The sequence below is a fragment of the Aquarana catesbeiana genome, linkage group LG06, assembly GCF_042186555.1.
Source record: "Aquarana catesbeiana isolate 2022-GZ linkage group LG06, ASM4218655v1, whole genome shotgun sequence".
Classification (NCBI taxonomy): Eukaryota; Metazoa; Chordata; class Amphibia; order Anura; family Ranidae; genus Aquarana; species Aquarana catesbeiana.
The window spans coordinates 409,449,486-409,474,731 of record NC_133329.1 but is presented as its reverse complement, the minus strand read 5'-3'; the positions used below and the strand labels follow the sequence as shown (position 1 = coordinate 409,474,731).

General features: G+C 44.6%; 1 protein-coding gene across 1 annotated transcript in view; it reads left to right on the top strand.

The window, feature by feature from the left end:
- Nucleotides 1-1,058: 1,058 nt before the first annotated feature.
- LOC141147272 (solute carrier family 15 member 2-like) overlaps nt 1,059-25,246 on the top strand; it is a 65,389-nt gene continuing 41,201 nt past the window's right edge. The window contains exons 1-8 of the mRNA XM_073634479.1: nt 1,059-1,217; nt 2,536-2,623; nt 9,260-9,401; nt 14,833-14,925; nt 15,077-15,176; nt 15,271-15,361; nt 18,321-18,398; nt 23,838-23,920. Coding sequence (XP_073490580.1) covers nt 2,569-2,623; nt 9,260-9,401; nt 14,833-14,925; nt 15,077-15,176; nt 15,271-15,361; nt 18,321-18,398; nt 23,838-23,920 — 642 coding nt within the window. The 5' untranslated portion in view covers nt 1,059-1,217; nt 2,536-2,568. The remainder of the gene's footprint in view (nt 1,218-2,535; nt 2,624-9,259; nt 9,402-14,832; nt 14,926-15,076; nt 15,177-15,270; nt 15,362-18,320; nt 18,399-23,837; nt 23,921-25,246) is intronic.

The window sequence follows — 25,246 nt, the reverse complement described above, 5'->3', positions numbered from 1 at the left end:
TCTCCATTCTCCTGCAGCAATCTTATTGTATAAAATAAAATCTACCAGGCAGAGGGAAAGACCTAAGGCTGAAGAATTGAGATACAGATATCCCACCACCAGTGTCTGAAAAATATACCAAGCCGGGGAAGGGGTGATTTACCAGGTGAATGCCATCGGGATGGGAATTCCAGCTCAGGAAATTCCAAATATTATGAAGTGAATAATGTATTTCCTATTTCATTTTATTTTCATTTCCAGCGTAAGATATTATTATCCACACCACACCTATTGCAGTGATACCCTGGAAGAATTTGTGCTCATCTTCATTAGGAGGTGGCACAGTGTCTATATATACCTACATATAATATACAGTATATATATATAATCTGTGTACAGAACGTCTGTATCACTCAGTCTAGGTGAACAGGGATCAGTCAAACATGTATTTAAAGCTGAACTCCAGCCAAAAACTATTTTTGTCCATTTGTAGTGTAACAATAAATGAACACTAATAAAGTGTGCAGTGTGCGGCTGCTGCTGTGTTATGTAATACTCTTACCTTCATTCTCCCCGTACAGAACAATCAGTGCGCAGACTCCGCTGGACCGCTGGTGTTTATGCATTACAGGCAAACAGTCATTAAATTGTTTTTGGACAGAGTTCAGCTTTAATGTATGTTTAGTATATCAAAGCTGGATTCCAGGTATAGATATGTACATGTAAATATGTAAAAATGACAGAACCAAGTATAATTTTGTGCTACTAAGGTATTTGTATGGAATTTGATAGACCCCACCCCAGCAACAATAGACCCCACCCCAGCAACTCAATCCTCATCCCTTTACTATATGACTACACCCCCAGCAACAATCGATCCCCCACATACCAATAGACCTCTCCCCAGCAACAATAGATATCCCACACAACAATAGATCTTCCCCCAGCAACAATAGATCCCCCACACAACAATAGACCTTCCCCCAGTAACAATAGATCCCCCACACAACAATAGACCTTACCCCAGTAACAATAGATCCCCCACATACCAATAGACCTCTCCCCAGCAACAATAGATATCCCACACAACAATAGATCTTCCCCCAGCAACAATAGGTATCCTGCACAACATCGGCATCATATCAGGCCTCAGAGATGACCCGTATCTTTTCTCCTCCTCAGGGTCCGGGGTCAGAAAGTTCTTCTCCAGAGATTCGGTGCCGACCAAGAAAGTGCCGGTAAGTTGTCCTGCAGTCCCTTAACCATTTTCTTACCAGGAACTCACTGGGTTGGGTGGGCTGTCATCCAGACATCCACAGTTCTGAGCCGGAGAGGGACATCAGCCTGAGATCATGTACGATCGGAGTTTATGATTTTGTGTTGTTAGGATTTCTGGCAGCAAACACACAAAGCGAGTCTTATACAGAGTACAGTTACAGCCTAACCCAATGAAGGGTGGACTGCTCCGCTATGCCTAGTACTCCAGAGAGTCCTGCTCCACCACATCTATTACTATAGAAAGTCCTGCTCAATCACATACACTATATTGCCAAAAGTATTGGGACACCTGCCTTTACACACACATGAACTTTGATGGCTTCCCAGTCTTAGTCCGTAGGGTTCAATATTGAGTTGGCCCACCCTTTGCAGCTATAACAGCTTCAACTCTTCTGGGAAGGCCGTCCACAAGGTTTAGGAGGGTGTCTATGGGAATGTTTCACCATTCTTCCAGAAGAACATTTGTGAGGTCAGGCACTGATGTTGGATGAGAAGGCCTGGCTCGCAGTCTCCACTTTAATTCATCCTAAAGGTGTTCTATTGGGTTGAGGTCAGGACTCTGTGCAGGCCAGTCAAGTTCCTCCACCCCAAACACCCTCATTCATGTCTTTATGGACCTTGTTTTGTGCACTGGTGGGCATTCATGTTGGAACAGGAAGGGGCCTTCCCCAAACTGTTCCCACAAAGTTGGGACCATGAAATTGACCAAAATGTCTTGGAATGCTGACGCCTTAAGAGTTCCCTTCACTGGAACTAAGGGGCCAAGCCCAACCCCTGAAAAACAACCCCACACCATAATCCCCCCCCCACACCATAATCCCCCCCTCCACCAAATGATTTGGACCAGTGCACAAACCAAGGTCCATAAAAACATGGATGAGCGAGTTTGGGGTGGCGGAACTTGACTGGCCTGCACAGAGTCCTGACCTCAACCCGATAGAACACCTTTGGGGTGAATTAGAGCGGAGACTGCGAGCCAGGCCTTCTTGTCCAACATCAGTGCCTGACCTCACAAATGCGCTTCTGGAAGAATGGTCAAACCTTCCCATAGACACCCTCCTAAACCTTGTGGACGGCCTTCCCAGAGGAGTTGAAGCTGTTATAGCTGCAAAGGGCGGAGCCAACTCAATATTGAACCCTACGGACTAAGACTGGGATGTCATTAAAGTTCATGTGTGTGTAAAGGCAGGCGTCCCAATACTTTTGGTAATAAGGTTTATATTAGGCAATACAGACTTCACCTGATAACCACTAACTCTGGTACGTTCTCTCCTGCAGCGAATATGTGGAACCAACTACCCGCTGAGTATTATGTTCATCATCGTCAACGAGTTCTGCGAGAGATTCTCCTACTATGGAATGAAAGGTGAGGGCAGCCGGCTGATAGCACCACTCACATCTGATCGCCAGTCTTTGCCGTGTAGATGTACAGATGGACGCGGTCCAAAGTACCGGGGGAATGCCAGCTAAGCCTCCATTAGCCCTGACCTTGGATATCACTATAACTTTTATTGCTGTCATTGGCTGTAAGAGGGGCGGGGTGCAGATAGATAACGTTCTCAGAACACAAGAGATAAACAGATAAATAACAGACAGTTATAAGTTTGAAGCCTCCAGCAGAACATCTAAAAATGAAATCTCTTGGATGACGCATTTCGACCAATGAGGTCTTTATTAAATCCAATGTAAAAAGGCTAAAGGTCCCATTACCTACTCGCCGTCTGACGTATTAATAGGTCCTGACAGCAGGTGGTTATACCAGGAGCTGCAGCCATGATCCTGGTACCGTTTTTTTTTTTTTAGTTGGCGATTGGGTAAAACTTTTACCGCACATCTGAAGGACCCTCCCCATCTTCCACCACTGCCTGCGGTAGTTCTTGGTCTCCAGGAAGCTGAAGACCACGGTAAGCAGTTGGGATGGTCTCCCACAAAGGAGATAGAGGAACATCCATTCCCCCATCTCCTCTGTGACATATAAAGTCATGACCCCATTTATTCCAATGGATCTCGGTGTGTATGCACAGAATGAAGAGGACCCAGTAGGGACACTTTTTGAAGAACTCTTGTGCACCTCCAGACAGGATTTTACAATGAAGATCACCAGAATGGAGACAGGGATAAGTACTGGACCAGGTGGGCTGCATTATTTTGTTGTTTTACCTTTCTGGGAGTTCTGGCAGCATTTGCTCCTTATTCCAGCGGAGCCATGCCATTCCCAGAATGACGTCATCATGTCATATGTAATGAGAGGGTAGGTAGGAGGAGCCTAGAGAAGGGAAGTGATAATACCGTAACCACACCCACAACAAGTAATCTGATGATCGGCTTTAGACTCCTTTCATACTGGGGCACTTTGCAGGCGCTACAGCGCTAAAAATAGCGCCTGCAAAGCTCCCTGAAAGAGAGCTTTCACACTGGAGCGGTGCGCTGGCAGGACGGTAAAAAAAGTCCTGCTAGCAGCATCTTTGGAGCGATGAAGGAGTGGTATATACACCGCTCCTTCACCGCTCCTGCCCATCGAAAATCAATGGGGCAGCACGGCTATACCGCCGGCAGCAGCGCTTTGCGATGGTTATAACTCTTTCTCGGCCGCCAGCAGCGGGGTAAAACCGCCCCCCGTTAGCGGCCGAATACTGCCACTGAAACGATGGTAAACCCCCGCCCCAGTGTGAAAGGGGCCTTACAGTAAAAAAATCAAAACGGCGCGACAAATGTCAGCATGCCTAGGTTTATGAAGAACCCGGGGCACCCTGGGATAGGACAGAAAAACTCGTCCTGCGGTGCGCACCGTGGGTAATGGTGGTCAGGGTCAGGTTGCTCCTAAAGGTGGGTGTGGCCTACAAGAGGATGATTACACAGAAGGTGAGGCTAGTTGTTGTATATACTGCACACATATGATGGGGGGAGGGAGAAAAAGAGGGGGGAAAAGAGAGAGATAGAGGGCGGAGAGAGAAAGAGGGAGGAGGGGTGAGAGAGGGGGAGAAGAAGGAGAGAGGGAGAGGGAGGGGGAGAGAGGAAGGGGAGATAGAGGGGGGAGAGGGAGGGGGAGGGAGAGGAGGGAGAGAGAGAGTTTGTAGGGGGGGAAAGAGAGAGAGTAGGGGGAGAGGGAGAGAGAGAGAAAGGGAGTAGGGGGAGAGAGAGTGAAGGGGGGAGAGAGAGAGAGTAGGGGGAGGGAGAGAGAGAGAGTGTAGGGGGAGAGAGAGAGAGTAGGGGGAGAGAGAGAGAGTAGGGGGGAGATAGAGAGTAGGGGGATAGAGAGAGAGTGGGGGGAGAGGGAGAGAGTGGGGGGGAGAGAGTAGGGGGAGAGAGAGTAGGGGGGAGAGAGAGTGTAGGGAGAGAGAGAGAGAGAGAGTAGGGAGAGAGAGAGAGAGTAGGGGGAGAGAGAGAGTAGGGGGAGAGAGAGAGTAGGGGGGAGAGAGAGAGAGTAGGGGGAGAGAGAGAGTAGGGGGGAGAGAGAGAGAGTGGGGGGGGAGAGAGAGTAGGGGGAGAGAGAGTGTGTGAGAGAGAGAGAGTAGGGGGGAGAGAGAGTAGGGGGCGATAGAGAGTAAGGGGAGGGAGAGAGAGTGGGGGGGAGAGAGAGAGAGTGGAGGGAGAGAGAGTAGGGGGCGATAGAGAGTAGGGGGAGGGAGAGAGAGTGGGGGGGGAGAGAGAGTGTAGGGAGAGAGAGAGAGAGAGAGAGAGAGTAGGGAGAGAGAGAGAGTAGGGGGAGAGAGAGAGTAGGGGGGAGAGAGAGAGTAGGGGGGAGAGAGAGAGAGTAGGGGGGAGAGAGAGTAGGGGGAGAGAGAGTGTGTGAGAGAGAGAGAGTAGGGGGAGAGAGAGTAGGGGGCGATAGAGAGAGTGGGGGGGAGAGAGAGTGGGGGAGAGAGAGTGGGGGGGAGAGAGAGAGAGTGGGGGGAGAGAGAGAGTAGGGAGAGAGAGAGAGTGTGTGAGAGAGAGTAGGGGGGAGAGAGAGTAGGGGGCGATAGAGAGTAGGGGGAGGGAGAGAGAGTGGGGGGGAGAGAGAGTGGGGGGAGAGAGTGGGGGGGAGAGAGAGAGTAGGGGGAGGGAGAGAGAGTGGGGGGGGGAGAGAGTGGGGGGGAGAGAGAGAGTAGGGGGAGGGAGAGAGAGTGGGGGGGGAGAGAGTGGGGGGGGGGAGTAGGGGGGAGAGAGAGAGAGTAGGGGGGAGAGAGAGAGTGTGTGAGAGAGAGAGAGAGTAGGGGGGAGAGAGAGAGAGAGAAACAGAGAGAGAGAGAGAGAGAGAGTAGGGGGGGAGATAGAGAAAGAGTAGGAGGAGAGAGGGGAGGGGGGAGAAAGATTGAGGAAGAGGTAGGGAGGAGAGAGGGAGAGAGCGGGAGAGAGGTAGAGAGGGAGGAAGAGAAAGTGTAGGGGGAGGGGGAGAGTAGGGCGGGGCAGAGAGAAAGTAGGAGGAGATATCTGTGTTTGTTCTCCTCTGTAAGCTGCTCCTGGCTGCGGTCGCACTCTTGCCCCCAATGTACAATGCAGGGTTAATCGCCCCGGACTGTACATGATGACGCTAAGGCTCCGCCCACAAATTAGATTTCGGGGAGATATCGGTGATAGAACCTGCTGGAACAGGTAAGTAATACAGACTATTGTGAAGCTCCCTGGACTTAATGAACATTCACCTCCTGCAGTGACTGAGGCAGAACCCGGTTGGGCTTTAAAGCTGAAGTTTAATCTGCTTATATATTTTGCCTTCCCTGGTTCCTCCCCCTCCCCCCCATCAACTTGATAATGAGATTATTAAATAAAACCTTTCTGATATCATTACAAACCTTATTATAGACTGAGACCCCCATAAACACTACCAGATTTTCTGCAGATTTTTGCCTTCAGATTTACCAAAACCATGAAGTGCGGGGGCCAGCCTGATTGCATACAAATTGAAACTCCTAAGGTTTGACCTCATATTATGTGGTTTTGGTAAATCTGAAGACAAAAATCTGCAGAAAATCTAATAGTGTGTATGGGGCCCAAGTGATCTCATCACTGTGTCTCAGCTCTTCTCTATGCAATGCGGACAGATGGTGGGGAGGGGCCGGCAGGGGGGGCTGTACACGGCTTCCTGAAAACATCCCAGCCCCCCGTCCTCAGCACTCCTCTCCAGAGCCCTCAGTCCTGATTCAAGCAGTGGGCGGGCTCTTGGGTGGAGTTATACAAATATCTAAATGCCTTGAAGGGTGGGTGTCAGTCGGAATGTATGGGCATCCCTAGGCGGGTTGTAGTTACATAGGTAACATCCACATGTGATGCTGAGCCACCACGATCGAAAGGACTGAAATCTAATGAATGAAAGGTAGGACAGGCTGGGGAGGAAAGTGCCAGATGATGCTGGATGTCATCCAGCCAGGGAATGAGGGCGGGGCTCTATCTGACTTGCAGCAGCTTCTAATGCACATGGTGAGAAGCTCACAGTGTGCGGTGAAATCAGAGGAAGCCGTATCAGTCCAGGAGAGGAGCCGGTACACCTGTGCCGGACTGAAGGGGAGGATTTCATGGATCTCACCGTCCTGCAGCCGCACAGAAGACGATCGCGATGACGCAGTGCGGACGATGCGCATTACGGCGAATCCTCGTTCTCTTAGCAGACAATTATCTCCTTCTATTGAACTCTACTGACCCGCCAACACATAGAAAGTCTGGACTTCCCACGGACTGGACATCGAATGATTCGCCGGCAGTCAGAGGGATCAATAGAAATTAATTTGTGAAACAAATACGCGATGCGGGACGGGAACGGCGCTGGCGGACAGACCGCCGCCACCGCACGGGAACAAGACAATCAAAATACATCGCCGATCGTTTCTCCTATGAGCTAAACAAATACAAAAAAAAAAAAAGAATTCTGTTATCCGTCTTCTCCGGAGAAATCCCCATTATCCAATCTGTGCGGAGAGGGAACAATATTGCAACAATGTATTGAAAAGTAAAAGATGGCGGGTCACATGATTTGTCCGAGCCAATGGGAAGAGAGTTAGGAATTAGCGTGCTGCCGGCTTGTTACATCTCAGCAATGGAAAGGTTGTCATCACATTTATTTTATACTCCCAGACCCACCGGAAGGTGACAACTCCTCGATAAAGCCCCTCCCACAAAGGAAATATAATATCTTTATACACTACAGGGATTTATTTCCTAAAGCTGGAGAGTACAAAATGAGTCACAATTCTCCATACAAACCAATCAGCTTCCAGGTTTTATTGGCAACGCTTCACTGAACAAGCTAGATAGAAGCTGATTGGTTACTATGCAGAGATGTGACTAAATCTCTAGCTTTAGTAAGTAAACCCCTATATTACCAAAAGTATTGGGACACCTGCCTTTACACACACATGAAATTTAATGGCATCCCAGTCTTAGTCCGTAGGGTTCAATATTGAGTTGGCTCCGCCCATTGCAGCTATAACAGCTTCAACTCTTCTGGGAAGGCCGTCCACAAGGTGTAGGAGGGTGTCTATGGGAATGTTTGACCATTCTTCCAGAAGAGCATTTGTGAGGTCAGGCACTGATGTTGGATGAGAAGGCCTGGTTTGCAGTCTCCGCTCTAATTCATCCCAAAGGTATTCTATCGGGCAGAGGTCAGGACTCTGTGCAGGCCAGTCAAGTTCCCCAAACTCGCTCATCCATGTCTTTATGGACCTTGCTTTGTGTACTGGTGCACAGTCATGTTGGAACAGGAAGGGGCTGTCCCCAAACTGTTCCCACAAAGTTGGGAGAGTGAAATTGTCCAAAATGTCTTGGTATGCCGACACCTTAAGAGTTCCCTTCACTGGAACCTTGCATTGTGCACTGGTCCAAACCATTTGGTGGAGGGGGAATTATGGTGTGGGGGTTGTTTTTCAGGGGTTGGGCTTGGTCCCTTAGTTCCAGTGAAGGGAACTCTTAAGACGTCAGCATACCAAGACATTTTGGACAATTTCATGCTCCCAACTTTGTGGGAACAGTTTGGGGACGGCCCCTTCCTGTTCCAACATGACTGCGCACGAGTGCACAAAGCAAGGTCCATAAAGACATGGATGAGCTGGTTTGGGGTGGAGGAACTTGACTGGCCTGCACAGAGTCCTGACCTCAGCCCGACAGAACACCTTTGGGATGAATTAGAGCGGAGACTGGGAGCCAGGCCTTCTCGTCGAACATCAGTGCCTGACCTCACAAAATGCCCTTCTGGAAGAACGGTCAAACATTCCCATAGACACCCTCCTAAACCTTGTGGACGGCCTTCCCAGAAGAGTTGAAGCTGTTATAGCTGCAAAGGGCGGAGCCAACTCAATATTGAACCCTACGGACTAAGACTGGGATGTCATTAAAATTTATGTGCATGTAAAGGCAGGTGTCCCAATACTTTTGACAACATAGTGCAATTTACAATGTTGCAAGGATAATAATGAGAGCATTGTGCTATGAGATAGTCAGGGTTTTCCAGGTTGTGCTCAGTCTGACATGTTTCAGGCACTGGGGGCTAGATTATAATATTTTATATATATATATATATATATATATATATATATATATATATATATATATATATATATACATATATATACATATATACAGTACGTACAGGGGCGGACTGACAACTCATGGGGCTCCCGGGCAATAGGAGAAGATTATGGGGCCCCCGGGCAATAGGAGATTATGGGGCCACACAGTATACACACATACAGTATACACACACAGACACACAATATACACATACAGAATACACACATACAGTATACACACACAGACACACAATATACACACACAGAATACACATACACACACTGAAAAGGTACTGGAGAGGTGGGGCAGCTATAATCTTGGAATTTTTAAAAAAACACAGATTTTTACATACTGTCCCTGGTTTTATTGAGCCTGGCAACCCTGATGGGGCCCCTTAGTGGCATGGGGCCCTCGGGCAGTGCCCGAGAGCCCGAATGGTCAGTCCGCCCCTGAGTACGTATTATTCTTTATTACAGGTGCATCCCTGTAAGATATTAATTCAAATTGTCTCTCTTTACAGCTGTCCTGACACTTTACTTCCTGAACTACCTGGGATGGGACAGGAACCGCTCCACCACCATCTACCACGCCTTCTCCGGGCTCTGCTACTTCACCCCGCTCATCGGAGCCCCCATCGCTGACGCCTGGCTGGGCAAATTCAAGTGAGTTCAATGGTGTCTTCTCTAACCAATCTCAGGAAATAAAAGAATACTTCTGCCGCCAAGAAATCGGGCCACAAGAAATGTCCACGGGGGACACAGCCAATGACTGATCAGTGCACCGGCTCGGTGCCGGTACCATGTGACCGCCCTGACCAATCACAGCAGGTCACATGACAGTTGTAGACAATGGATGACATCCTTTCAAGCCATCCATTGTGTAAAATTGTGTTGCTAGCTGTGATTAGTCAATTTGATCACATGGTACATAGACAGGGCCAATCGCAGCCCATCTGTACCATGTGATTAGCTTTGACCAATCACAGCTAATCACAACAAAACAAACTGAATTTAGTAAAATGCTTGCTTATAGCAATGTAATTCACTGATATAAGCAAACATAATGTGTGGAAAAAAAAAAAGTCCTGATCACTTCCCCAGACTAGTACAATGTTACTATGGTAACAATATATTGCTCTGGTCACAGTGTGCGAAAACAAATTGTAAAAAAAAAAAGAGAAAAAAATGTAATAATAAAAAAAAAAATAAAAAAAGAAAATTTTAATTTTAACTTTTTTTTTTGTACTGTCATCAGTCAGTGTCCCTGATCACCGCCACACCAGATATATGATGACGCTGTACTGCACTAGTGACAGTATGTAAAAAAAATTTAAAAAATTAGCACATTTTTTTTTTAATTCCTTCATTTTTCAAAAATGTGTGACAAAAAAAATTACTTAAAAATAACTCATCATACCTCTTACTAAATAGCTTGGACTGTCTACTTTCCAAAAATGGGTAATTTTGCTGGTATTTGCACTGCCGTGGCATTTTAGGGTCTCATGAAATGAGATCGGCCTTCTGTACATCAGGATTGATCGATTTTCAGATATATCCCATAGTTTGTGGACTCTGTAACTTTCTAACAGACTAAATAATATACACTGATTTGGGTTCTTTTCACCAAAGAAATGTCACAGAATACATTTTTGGATAAAATTATGAAGAACAATTATTTATTTGCTACATTTTATATCAGAAACAAAGAAAATTGTTTTATTTTTTCAAAATCTTTAGTCTTTTTTCGTTTATTTAGAAAAAAATAAAAACCCCAGTGGTGATTAAATACCACCAAAAGAAAGCTCTAGTTGTGTGAACACAAAAATTTCCTATGGGTATAGTGTTGCATGGAAGTGCAATTGTCATTCAAAGTGTGACAGCGCTGAAAGCTGAAAATTGGCCTGGGCAGGAAGGGGGTGAAAGTGTCCGGTATTGAAGGGGTGAACTGGCAATTGCGCGATCATGCAGCACTGTACCCATATTAAATTTATATAATTTTTTTCATACAAATAGAGCTTTCTTTTGATGGTATTTGATCACTGCTGGGTTTTTTCATTTTTACTATATAAACAAAAAAAGACCAAAAAAAAACCCCAATATTTTTCACTTTCTGCTATAAAACAAATCAAATAAAACGATTTAGAAAAATTGAATTTCTTCATAACTTTAGGCCAAAATGTATTCTGCTACATGTCTTTGGTTAAAAAAAATCCCAATAAGTGTACTGTATATTAAATGGTTTGCGTGAAAGTTATAGCACCTACAAACTATGTTAGAAATACTGTATTTTTAATTTTTTTATTCTAGTAATGGTGGTGATTAGACATGGGCCAAACACCCCCCTCCCCCTCTGGTTCGATTCGCGTAAGAACGTTCGAATATCGCAAAAGTTCAGAACCGAATAACGAACCCCATTAAAGTCTATGGGACCCGAACTGGAGAAATCAAAAGTGCCCATTTTAAAGGCTTATATGCAAGTAATTGGGCATACAATGGTTTTGGGCGTCCTTCCTGTGGGGGACATGTATCAATGAAAAAAGTTTGTAAAAAACATAATTTTTAAATGAGCAGTGATTTACTGATGCTTAAAGTGAAACCAGAAAAATGAGAAATAACCATAAAAATAAAAAATACCATTAAATGTAGTGCCTGGGGGTCCCCATAGTCTTCCTGTAAAGTGGTACATCTGTACCATGTATAGAACCTGCTGCAGCAATAATTACATTTATAAAGCCAAAAAAATTACATTTTCCATTCAAGCTTTCTTTATTTTGTATACAACGACTTGGGGGGGCAGGCAGTCTGTATTATGAGACCACAATGTAGTGCACTCGGAACAAGATTAGAGATTTTTTGGATACATTCTGGTGTCTCACAGACTTTGTATAGAAGCTTTCTTTTGGTGGTATTTGATCACTGCTAGGTTTTTTAATTATTACTATATAAACTAAAAAAGACCAAAAAAAAACCCCAATATTTTTCACTTTCTGCTATAAAACAAATCAAATAAAACGATTTAAAAAAATTTAATTTCTTCATAACTTTAGGCCAAAATGTATTCTGCTGCATGTCTTTGGTTAAAAAAAATCCCAATAAGTGTACTGTATATTAATTGGTTTGCGTGAAAGTTATAGCACCTACAAACTATGTTATATATACTGGATTTTTTATTTTTTTTATTCTAGTAATGGTGGTGATTAGACATGGGCCAAACACCCCCCTCCCCCTCTGGTTCAATTAGCGTAAGAACGTTCGAATATCGCAAAAGTTCGGAACCGAATAACGAACCCCATTAAAGTCTATGGGACCCGAACTGGAGAAATCAAAAGTGCCCATTTTAAAGGCTTATATGCAAGTAATTGGGCATACAATGGTTTTGGGGTCCTGCCCCTGGGGGACATGTATCAATGAAAAAAAGTTTGTAAAAAACATCATTTTTAAATGAGCAGTGATTTACTGATGCTTAAAGTGAAACCATAAAAATGAGAAATAACCATAAAAATAAAAAATACCATTAAATGTAGTGCCTTGGGGTCCCCTTAGTCTTCCTGTAAAGTGGTACATCTGTACCATGTATAGAACCTGCTGCAGCAATAATTACATTTATAAAGCCAAAAAAATTACATTTTCCATTCAAGCTTTCTTTATTTTGTATACAACGACTTGGGGGGCAGGCAGTCTGTATTATGAGACCACAATGTAGTGCACTCGGAACAAGATTAGAGATTTTTTGGATACATTCTGGTGTCTCACAGACTTTGTTTAGAAGCTTTCTTTTGGTGGTATTTGATCACTGCTAGGTTTTTTAATTATTACTATATAAACTAAAAAAGACCAAAAAAAACCCCCAATATTTTTCACTTTCTGCTATAAAACAAATCAAATAAAACGATTTAAAAAAATTTAATTTCTTCATAACTTTAGGCCAAAATGTATTCTGCTGCATGTCTTTGGTTAAAAAAAATCCCAATAAGTGTACTGTATATTAATTGGTTTGCGTGAAAGTTATAGCACCTACAAACTATGTTATATATACTGGATTTTTTATTTTTTTTATTCTAGTAATGGTGGTGATTAGACATGGGCCAAACACCCCCTCCCCCTCTGGTTCAATTAGCGTAAGAACGTTTGAATATCGCAAAAGTTCGGAACCGAATAACGAACCCCATTAAAGTCTATGGGACCCGAACTGGAGAAATCAAAAGTGCCCATTTTAAAGGCTTATATGCAAGTAATTGGGCATACAATGGTTTTGGGGTCCTGCCCCTGGGGGACATGTATCAATGAAAAAAAGTTTGTAAAAAACATCATTTTTAAATGAGCAGTGATTTACTGATGCTTAAAGTGAAACCATAAAAATGAGAAATAACCATAAAAATAAAAAATACCATTAAATGTAGTGCCTTGGGGTCCCCTTAGTCTTCCTGTAAAGTGGTACATCTGTACCATGTATAGAACCTGCTGCAGCAATAATTACATTTATAAAGCCAAAAAAATTACATTTTCCATTCAAGCTTTCTTTATTTTGTATACAACGACTTGGGGGGGCAGGCAGTCTGTATGATGAGACCACAATGTAGTGCACTCGGAACAAGATTAGAGATTTTTTGGATACATTCTGGTGTCTCTTTCACAGACTTTGTATAGAAGCAACAGGTGGGGAAAAATTGGGCTTTGGGTGTCAGTGGTGCCTTCACACCGTAACTCTATAGAGGTACTCTTGATGAAAGCAAGGATTGGCTTTACTGTCAAAAATTTAAATAATATGCACCAGTCAAACAGTGGTGGAAAAATTGGTCTTTGGGTGTCGGTGGAGCCTTAACACTGTAACCCTATAGAGGTACTCTTGATAAATGCAAGAATTGGCCTTGCTGTCAAAAATTGAAATGATATGCACCTGTCAAACAGGTGTGGAAAAAATTGTCCTTGTGTGTATTGTGCGCATGAAACCAACACCAAAAAATTTCCTCCAGATGATATAAACACCCACAAAGCTAGGCAGTCTTTCAGAGATTCGAAATCCCGAAAACACCTCATCAGCGACATCGGCATCAGGGGCTTGATATAGCTGCTGATAATCCAGGACTGATTCATTTTGATAAATGTCAGCCGGTCCACAAAGTCTGTAAACAGACTGTCAGAAACCATGAAATCAGACCGAGACAGAAGTACAGTTAAATCACACTTGTTTAATAATAAAAGAAAATAGAACAAACGTAGTCAAAACATAGCCAGAGTTCAGAAACTGGAACGGATAGTCAGACAAGCCAAACGTCAGGAAGCCGGAGATGAGCGTAGTTAAAACAGCAAGCAGGATCTGGAGCCAGAAGGGATGTCAGCCAAGCAAGTCTTTAACAGGAACACAGGAGATAGTCTCTGTGATGTTGACCAAGGAGAAGGCACAGATCCTCTGGAGTGGACGGCTTAAGTAGGCAGGACTGACGAGCAGGATATCATCAACAGCTGAGTAACTGTGGAGCGATAGGAGCTGGCAATTAGCCAACAGCAGAGTGGCCAGCTCAGAGAAGGAAGGGCTGAGCCCAGCCCTGACTCAGACGCACTCTCTTATCTGTCACAAAACCTCCGGCAGCACTAAATGCCCATTCGGAAAGCACACTGGATGCAGGGTGGCCCAGCAGCTCAATTGCATACCTGGCAAAGTAAGTGGTACTAACAAGGAAGAACTGTAAGAAATCTTTGCAACTAATTAAGTTAATTGGCAATAACATGATTGGGCATAGAAAGAGCATCTTAGAGAGTCAGAGTGAAGTAAAGATGGGCAGAGGTTCACCAATCTGTGAAAAGCTGCGTCTAAAAATTGTCAAACAGTTTCAGAATGTAGTGCAGACGGGCCACGCTGATTTGCCATTTTGGGGAGATTTGATTCTCTCCCCAAAATGTACGAGCAGCCAGGGACCCATTTTCTCTGAATAAACATTTGGTATATTATCGATTTTCGATTCCGAATGAAATCTGGATCAGGATTGTAAACCACATCAGTGCCCATTTTGAAATCTATGGGGGGGGGGAGATCTTATTGTAGATACATTGTATGATCTCCGCTCCTCATTACAACACTCTTCTGTTCCCACAGCACTATCTTTTGGCTGTCTATTCTGTACGTGTTCGGTCATGTGATCATGTCTGTGGGCGCCATCCCGGATATTGGAAACCAGGATTTGCACGTGTAAGTATGACCCCGCAACCACCTCCCCAAAATACCATTATAACTTTGGTCAATGTAAGTGAATATAGGACTGTCCCCTGGATACAGGAGTGGGGGGGACAGGTAAGTGGACCCCATTATACATAATCCTTTGTCTATGTCTCTTTCTCAGAGTTCTGTCTATGATTGGTCTGATTGCCATCGCCTTCGGGACCGGCAGTATCAAGCCCTGCGTCACGGCTTTTGGTGGTGACCAGTTCGATGCAGAACATGTAAGATTTTATCTCTTTGGAAAGTGAGAGATGCTAATAAAAGCCCAGAAACAGGAAACTTATAAATAAACTGATTTTTTCCCATCTTCTCCAGGTAAAAGAGAGAGGAAAATTCTTCTCCATCTTCTATATGTCCATCAATGCCGGCAGTCTCATCTCCACCTTCGTGACGCCGATTCTCAGAGGTCAGTTACTTTTTATGCACCTCCAGTCCTATAAATAGGTCCTACAAATGTGAGCTGATGTTCTCTACTGTCATACATTTCTTTAATGGGGCTCCCAACAGGATGTCATCTGTGTGCAGCAAAGTAATTCCCCCTCCAATCACAATATTATTTCCAATCTTCATGTTTGATAAACAGCTGTCATGGTGTGAAGACCCCCCCCCCCCTCCCCCTATACACAGCTCCATTCTTCATCTACTGACCATACACTATACAATCTGGTTGTACAATCTCAATGAGATCTTCCATCAACTATGTTGTGCTAGGGCCTGCCTGATTGAATACAGATACATTGTTTAAAGTTGTGAACACTCAATGTTATAGACACTTTCTAATCCAGTTATAACTATGCCAGCACCAGTGGCAGCCCGTCCATTAAGGGCGCAGGGGTGCCGCCCCTAATTCATGTGTCAAGCCCCCTAATCTACATGCAGGGCGCCGGACGCATGGATTCCAAAGCGTTTTTTTTTTTTGAAGCACATAATTAGAGCCTGAGGCTCCAATAGGCTTCAAAAAAGGGTGGACTCAGCGCGCAGAGCACTGCGCCCTGAGCCCACCCAGTTGTGTGACAATAGCAAATGAATATTCCCTATTATCACACTGATTCTCCTCCTGGCCAATCAGGAAGCAGGTCCTGAGACCCGTTTCCTGATTGACCGAAAGGAGAAGCGATTCGATTGGCCGCCAGAAGGAGGAGGGAGAAGACGTGGGGAAGCGCGACCTACCCACCAGCCTCCACTGCGAGTCAGCGGGCTCCTATTTCTGGTGTACGGCTCCCAGCTCCGCGCTGTATACACTGTCCGTTCAACGTGCCGGGATGAAGGCTCCAAGCATCATCCTGATATCAACAAAACCTGGGGAATGCCCAGGAAAAAATCCAAGCCTACTTACCACCAGCTCGCAGACAACCAATTGACAACCAGTTGGCACTGACACACTTCAATATACCACAGCAAAACTGCCCTGACACACTACAATATACTGCAGTAAAACTACACTGACGCACTACAATATACTGCAGTAAAACTACACTGAGTAAATAAACTCCATTGTGTACTTAAAAGTGGAGTATGCCTGTATTGCAGTAAAATTGCACTGACGCACTACAATATACTGCAGTAAAACTGCCCTGACGCACTACAATATACTGCAGTAAAACTACACTGACGCACTACAACATTCTGCAGTAAAACTACACTGACGCACTACAATATTCTGCAGTAAAACTACACTGACGCACTACAATATACTACAGTAAAACTACACTGACGCACTACAATATACAGGCATACCCCACTTTTAAGTACACAATGGGGTTTATTTACTAAAGCTGGAAAGTGCAAAATCAGGCTCACTTCTGCATAGAAACCAATGAGCTTCCAGGTTTTATTACAAAAGCTTAATTGAACAATCTGGGGTTAGAAGCTCATTGGTTTCTATGCAGAATTGAGCCTGATTTTGCGCTTTCCAGCTGTAGTAAATAAACCCCATTGTGTACTTAAAAGTGGAGTATGCCTGTACTGCAGTAAAATTGCACTGATGCACTACAATATACTGCAGTAAATCTGCCCTGACGCACTACAATATACTACAGTAAAACTACACTGACACACTACAATATACTGCAGTAAAACTACACTGACGCACTACGATATACTGCAGTAAAACTGCACTGACACACTTCGATATACCGCAGTAAAACTGCACTGACGCACTACAATATACTGCAGTAAAACTACACTGGCGCACTACAATATACTGCAGTAAAACTGCCCTGATGCACTACAATATACTGCAGTAAAACTACACTGACACACTACAATATACCGCAGTAAAACTGCCCTGACACACTACAATATACCGCAGTAAAACTACACTGACTGATTTTGCGCTTTCCAGCTGTAGTAAATAAACCCCATTGTGTACTTAAAGGTGGAGTATGCCTGTACTGCAGTAAAATTGCACTGATGCACTACAATATACTGCAGTAAAACTGCCCTGACGCACTACAATATACTGCAGTAAAACTACACTGACGCACTACGATATACTGCAGTAAAACTGCACTGACACACTTCAATATAGTGCAGTAAAACTGCCCTGACACACTACAATATACCGCAGTAAAACTACACTGATGCTCTACAATATACTGCAGTAAAACTGCACTGACACACTTTATTATACTGCAGTAAAACAACACTGATATACTTCAATATACTGCAGTATAACTGCCCTGACACACTCCACTGTAACTACAGTAAAAAAGGAAGGTCGCACTACACTGACACTGCACTATCACTACATTCACCCTACACTGACACTCTCTACACTCACAATAGAATCACAATAGCACACTATAACACACTAACTCGCTAGTTTTTTTTTTTATCCATGAAAGTGTTTTTTCTCCCCCAAAAAAATTACGTTTGAAAAACCACGGCACAATACCGTGTGACATAAAAAAAATTGCAACATACTCCACTTTATTCTATAGGGCCTCTGCTAAAAAAAAATATATATATATATAATGTTTGGAGGTTCTAGGTAATTTTCTATCAAAAAAATTACGATTTTTACATGTAAGAGCGAAGTGTAAGAATTGGCCCGGATGGCAAGTGGTTAAGAAGATTGTACAATCTGATTGCATAGTGTATGTCCACATTCATTGCCTCCCCAGCACACCTGCAAATAAGAATTTTATACTGAAATCCTAACTTACATTCACTGCAAATTTTCCCTGAACACTTCACTGCAAATGTTATGGCGGGGATGATTGGCGGTCACGGTGAGTGTGATCCAGGGATGGGAGGTTTCAGATTCACCTTTGTTTACAGACATTCCTTCCATTCATTGTCTCATCATGTTAAAGTCGTACCAGATGCCTCCTCTCACATCACCTCTCCCCCGTGTCTTGCAGGAGACGTCCGGTGCTTTGGGCAGGATTGTTACGCTTTGGCGTTTGGCGTTCCGGCTGCTTTTATGTTTTTTGCTGTGAGTAAGTAAAACGATTTATTGGCAATTTTTTATGTTATTATGTAACGTATTGAAGTATCTCATGAGAACAAAATGACAGGAATGACCCTGTAAATAGTACAGGAAACAAAGTCAAACTTTGTAACCGATTTATTGGTGGAGAAGATCGAATAAAAGATAACCGGAAGGACATCCGCGTCTGATAAAAAGGACGGCACAGCGATGAAATCCCACCTCCGGCCTCCCCTTCAGTCTGGCACAGTTGTACCGGCTCCTCTCCTGGACTGAAATTAGACATGTGCGGTTCGTTTCGTTCCGAATGAAAATTCTGACAAATTTTTGTTTTCGGAAATTCGGATGTGTCCGAATTTCTGAATTAGAATAGTACCGAATTTAAATGAATTTGAACTAACGAAAACAAAAAATTCGGATGAAATTTGAATCGTTTTTGAATACTTTTCGAGTTCGAATCGTTTTCAAATTTGAATTCGAAAACTATTCGAATTCGAAAACTTTTCGATTTCCAAAATTTTTCCAATTCCAAAACTATTAGAATTCCAAAACTATTCGAAATTGATTCGAAAACTATTCAAATTCCAAAACTTTTCGATTTCCAAAATTTTTCGAATTACAAAACTAATAGGATTCCAAAACTATTAGAATTAGAAAACTATTCAAAACTGGTTTGAAAACTATTTGAATTCGAAAACTTTTCGATTTCCAACATTTTTTGAAACTCGAAACTATTATAATTCCAAAACTGATCGAAATTGATTCAAAAACTATTCGAATTCTAAAACTTTTCGATTTCCAAAATTTTTCGAATTCCAAAACTATTAGAATTCCAAAACTATTTGAAAACGTTTTGAATCGATCCGAATTCGAAAAATTCCAATCGATTCGAAAACAAATAAACGAAACGAATTCCGAAAACGAATGAAACTAATTTAACTAAACAAATGTATTTAAATAACGTATTGAAACAAAACAAATGTTTTCGTTCTGCACATGTCTAACTGAAATGGCAAACTCTGATTTCACTGCACACTGTGAGCCTCTCACCATGTGCATTAGAAGCTGCAGCAAGTCAGATAGAGCCCCGCCTCATTTCCTGGCTGGAGGACCTCCAGCATCATCTAGCTATTTCCTCCCCAGCCTGACTGTTCCTGGCCCCGCCCTTCTTATTCATTGGATGTCTGGTTGTCAGTTCTTTCAATCATGGGAGGCTCAGCATCACATGTGGGCGGGGCCATGGATAAGGGCGTACCACCGGTCCTACCGTACTAGGGTGACCACATTTCCAAACTGCCATTCAGGGACAACCCCCCCCCCCTCTTCCCAAAAATCAGCGAATCACAGCACAGCTGGGGGCGGCGGGTGTGCGCTCTACCCAGAAGCACTGACCACGCCCCCCCAAAAAAGCCCCTTCTGCAGTACTTGTCCTGCCCGTCCGAGACCCGTTTTACCTTCTTTCAATGCTGGCTCTACATCGCCCTGCAGTGCAGTGGTGACCGCTCCATAAGGTGCACCCACCCCCCTCCATTCATGCGTCTGGCCCACTAATCTAATTGCAGGGCGCTGGACGCATGGATTCCAATGGAGGGGGTGTTTTTTTTTAAGCCAGAGGCTCTAATAAGCTTCAAAAAAGGGTGAGCCGCCGCCGTTCACCTCTCGGGGGGGGGGGGGGGGATTCGTTTGTGCCAAAATTTTGAGCACCAGCCGCCACTGCTAGAAACAAAAGGCGGGATTTATGATTTCTCCAATCACAAGCAGGGGGCGGGGATTGTGCCTCCCCAGACATTCCCGGCCAGGACAAGTACAGTCAGGGAGTGATGTGGCGGGCCGGGACCTACCTGCAAAATTAGGGACTGTCCCGGGCGATCCGGGACACGTGGTCACCCTATCCTGTACAAGGCCCGGGTCAGCAGGGGGGGACCCAGGCAGCTGGGTGAATCGGATGTGGGGGGGTAAGGAGGGTGATTGGCAAAGCAGAGGGTGGGGTGAATGCTGGAACTGATCCCGGCTTCTTCTCCTCTCCCTCCCGTGGGCTTTCAGCTGCTGCAGAGCCATACAGGAGATCCATCCCCCTTTTTAGTAATTTTTTTAGTAATTGCCCCCCCCCCCCCCCCCCTGCACCAATCACCCTCTCTCTGAACCATATGTTTCCCCTTCCTGCCTAGCCCCCCCCCCCTTTCTTTTTGTGGTATTTAATCACTAGTGGGTTTTTTTTATTTTTTGTACTATAAATAAAAAAAGACTGTAAATTTTGTGAAAAAAAATGCCTTTGTTTCTGTCCTAAAATTTTGCAAATTAGTAATTTTTCTTCATAAATTTTGGCCAAAATTTATACTGCTACATATCTTTGCTAAAAAAAACCCAAATAAGTGTATATTATTTGGTCTTTGTGAAAGTTATAGAGTCTACAAACTATGGTGCCAATCACTGAAAATTGATCACATCTGATCAGGCCTTCAGTACATCTGGTGAATCTCATTTCTTGAGACACTAAGGCTCGGTTCACACTGGGGCGACTTGTCAGGCGACCTAGTCGCCTGACAAGTCGCCTCCCGTTCTGTGCTATGGAACCGTTCTAATCGGAGCGACGCAAGTCGCTCCGACTTAGAAAAAGGTTCCTGTATTACTTTGGGGGCGACTTGGGGCGACTTGCATAGACTTCTATGCAGAAGTCGTCTCGCAAGTCGCCCCGGCAGTCGTTTGCAGGTCGCCTCGCTGAGGCGACCTCCAAGTCGTGCCGCCCATGTGTGAACCGAGCCTAACAAGTCAGGAAAGTACAAATACCCCCCAAATGACCCCTTTTTAAAAAGTAGACATTCCAAGGTATTAAGTAATTAGCATGGTGAGTTTTTTTTAAGTTGTAATTTTTTCCCACAATTCTTTGCAAAATGAAGATTTTTTTTTTTTTTTTACAAAAATTGTCATAGTATCAGGTTATTTCTCACACACAGCATATGCATACAACAAATTACACCCCAAAATAAATTCTGCTACTCTTCCCGAGTATGGCGATACCACATGTGTGAGACTTTTACACAGCCTGGCCACATACAGAGGACCAACATTGAAGTAGTACTTTCAGGCGTTCTACGAGCATAAATGACACATCTCATTTCTCAACCACCCATTACACTTTTGAAGGCCCTGGAGCACCAGAACAATGGAATTGCTCAAAAAATGACCCAATTTTGGAAACCAAACACCCCAACACATAATCTATGAGGCATAATGAGTCTTTTGAACGGTTCATTTTTTTCCAGAGGTTTTTGGAAAATGTGTAAAAGAAATGAAAATGCATTTTTTTACACAAAGTTGTCAATTTATAAGATATTTCTAACACATAGCATGTACATAGCAAAAATTACACCCCAAAATACATTCTGCTACTCTTCCCGAGTATGGCGATACAACATGTGTGAGACTTTTACACAGCCTGGCCACATACAGAGGCCCAACATTGATGTAGTACCTTTAGGCGTTCTAGGAGCATACATTACACATCTCATTTCATTCCTACCTAACACACTTTTGAAGGTCTTTGAGCACCAGCCCAGTGGAATTACCCACAAAATTACCCCATTTTGGAAAGCAAACACCCCAACGTATATTCTACGAGGCATGGGCTGCAGATAGGTACTCGGGTACTCTGATGGGCTGCAGATAGGTACTCGGGTAGCTTGATGAGCTGCAGACAGGTACTCGGGTATTCTGATGAGCTGGTGACAGGTACTCGGGTACTCTGATGGCCTGGTGACAGGTACTCGGGTACTCTGATGGCCTGGTGACAGGTACTTGGGTACTCTGATGGCCTGGTGACAGGTACTTGGGTACTCTGATGGCCTGGGGACAGGTACTCTGATGGGCTACAGATAGGTACTCTGGGACTCTGATGGGCTGGTGACTGGTATTCGGGTACTCTGAAGGGCGGTGACAGGTACTCGGTACTCATATGATCTGTGACAGGTACTCGGGTACTCAGATGGACTGTGACAGGGACTCAGGAACTCAGATGGACTGTGACAGGTACTCAGGAACTCGGGTACTCAGATGAACTGTGACAGGTACTCAGGTGAACTGTGACAAGTACTCGGGTACTCAGATAGACTGTGACAGGTACTCAGATGGACTGTGACAGGTACTCGGGTAATCAGATGGACTGTGACAGGTACTCAGATGGACTGTGACATGTACTCGGATGGACTGTGACAGGTACTCGGATGGACTGTGACAGGTACTTTGATGGGTGGTGACAGGTCCTCTTTATTGGGGGGGGCAATCAGTGTGTGTTGGTGTACACTGTAAGCAGTAACGAGATGTTACCGCAATCTCCTTCTCACACGCGATCGGTGTGTGAGGAGGAGAACCCGGTAACATCTCATTACCGCTCTATGTTTACATTTAGTGATCGGCTGTGAAAGGATCACAGCCGATCACGTGGTAAACAGCCTGCCGGCCAATGGCTGTTTACCAGCGCCGGTGACGAGCAGTGTCTCCGTGACTTCATCACGGCCGATCACGTGGTAAACAGCCATGCCCAATGGCTGTTCACCCCCCTCGGTGGCGAGCGGTGTCTCCGTGACACACCACCACCGAAGGTACAGGGCTGCATGCACACGATCGCACGCATGCCCTGTTTAAATGGACAGACGTCATATGACGCCCGCCCAGAACAAGAGCCGTGCAAGCGGTTAAATTTGTTACTATTGTAATTTGGAAATTCGGATACAAATTTCTAAAAACTGTTTCGGAAAAATTCTGAATGAAGCAAACTGCACATGTCTAGTTTCTAACAGCAGCCCTGCATGTGGGAGTTATTAGGGTGGTCCAAATACAGACTGCCTAGGAGCGCCCACTCCTCCAGACTGACACTCATCAATCAAGGCATTTTAATATTTGCAAAACTCCTCCCAAGAGTCCGCCCACTGCTTACATCAGGGCTGAGGGCTCTTGAGAGGACCCCTGAGGCCGGGGTGCTGTGATCGATTAAACGTCGGCTTTAAAGCCTATCAGGAGAAACACCTTTAAGATTTGACTCCCTGTTACGTTTTTACAGCTGTCTACAGGCGTTAGAAAAATATTGGATGCCATCACTGATCTTTCCTTCCAAAAAATGGCAGTTTGCCTGGCTGTCAGGCTGATCCTCTGGAGGCAGATTGGAGATGCGGCATCTCTATCACTGGCCCCTCAGCCCCCCATCCGGAGTATTGTAGAGATATCTCCCATCACCAGATTAGTCAGTTTGATCCATAAATAAATCACTGAGACGTATTCTTTAATTCTGGAAATGTGTGTGGCCCCCGGGGGCCCCTCTGTCCTTGGTGTGAGGAGCTGACCCCCCCCAGATGTGATGAAAGCGTTGTGTTTGTGAATGATTCCCTTCATGTAGATGGAGGACGGTCGGGTCATGTGAGGACAGATGTCTGACTTTGTGTTTTCTCTCCTCCAGTTGTGTTTGTCAGCGGGAGCGGGATGTACAAGAAGTACCCGCCGCAAGGAAACATCTTAGCCCAAGTCTTCAAGTGTATCGGAGTGAGTGATATGACCACAACCAACTCATAACCAACTCTAAGATCACCCATTGCAGGACCAGTCCACCAAAACTCAGCACAGGAATGGTGGGAACCCCTCATAATGGGCACAGCAGGGGTACAGACCCGGGAACTCAGCACAGGGATGGTGGGAACCCCTCATAATGGGCACAGCGGGTGTACAGACCTGGGAACTCAGCACAGGGACGGTGGGAACCCCTCATAATGGGCACAGCGGGTGTACAGACCAGGGAACTCAGCACAGGGATGGTGGGAATCCCTCATAATGGGCACTGCGGGTGTACAGACCCCGGAACTAAGCACAGGGATGGTGGGAACCCCTCATAATGGGCACAGCGGGTGTACAGACCCGGGAACTCAGCACAGGGATGGTGGGAACCTCTCATAATGGGCACAGCAGGTGTACAGACCCGGGAACTCAGCACAGGGATGGTGGGAACTCCTCATAATGGGTATTCTGACTCTGATTGTTGTGAAGCGATTTATCCCTTGTGAGACCTCTATGCCTGGCCTGTATAAGATATAATCACTGAGGACAATCCTCATCAGATAGTTTGAACTCCCCAAATATGATTCCATCCACAGAGGTGCTTTTATTCTGAACATCAGGTTACAGCAGATGACAGGATACAACAGATGAATAGGTTGTAGTATTTATGCAGTCAAAAGATGATATTGTCTGTAGCTTACTATGCAGAATACATATGCCCTGTTAGCTGCATCCATGACACAGGAAGTACAATCTCAGGAAGAAGGGTGGCGCATTACATACAAAGGAAGTGTGTCTAACATAAGGGAAAAAGAACATGGGAAACAAGTGCATTACCACAAAAGGTCACTAGATAGCAGCATGTGAACTAAATATAAAGGTCCATAGAAAATGGTTAGGAAACAATCTATATCAATTCTATGCCCCGTTGGGGCAGCACACTCCCCGTCTGGCATGGTAAATGTCACTATATACATCAGAACGGTAGTTATGCAACTGCAAATAACAAACCGTGCAATTTGCTAGATGTCTTACAGACCTGTAAGACATAAAAAGAACATGCATATAATGCAAAAACAATAACTCTCAATTTAAGGCTTCAAGTTATATCAACTAAAGTTCAAGACACTTTCTTCTTGAAGTCACAGGTAGGATCCAGCAGCGTAGGCAAACAAGTTCATTCTCCAAAGGGTAAGAGCAGAAGACGTTCCGTGATAGGTCTGATGAAGGTCTTTACAGTCTCTTGGATTGAAACCTTCACCTCCACCTTACGTACCTTACCGTCATCACTAGGAACCCTCTTTACAATAAGTCCCA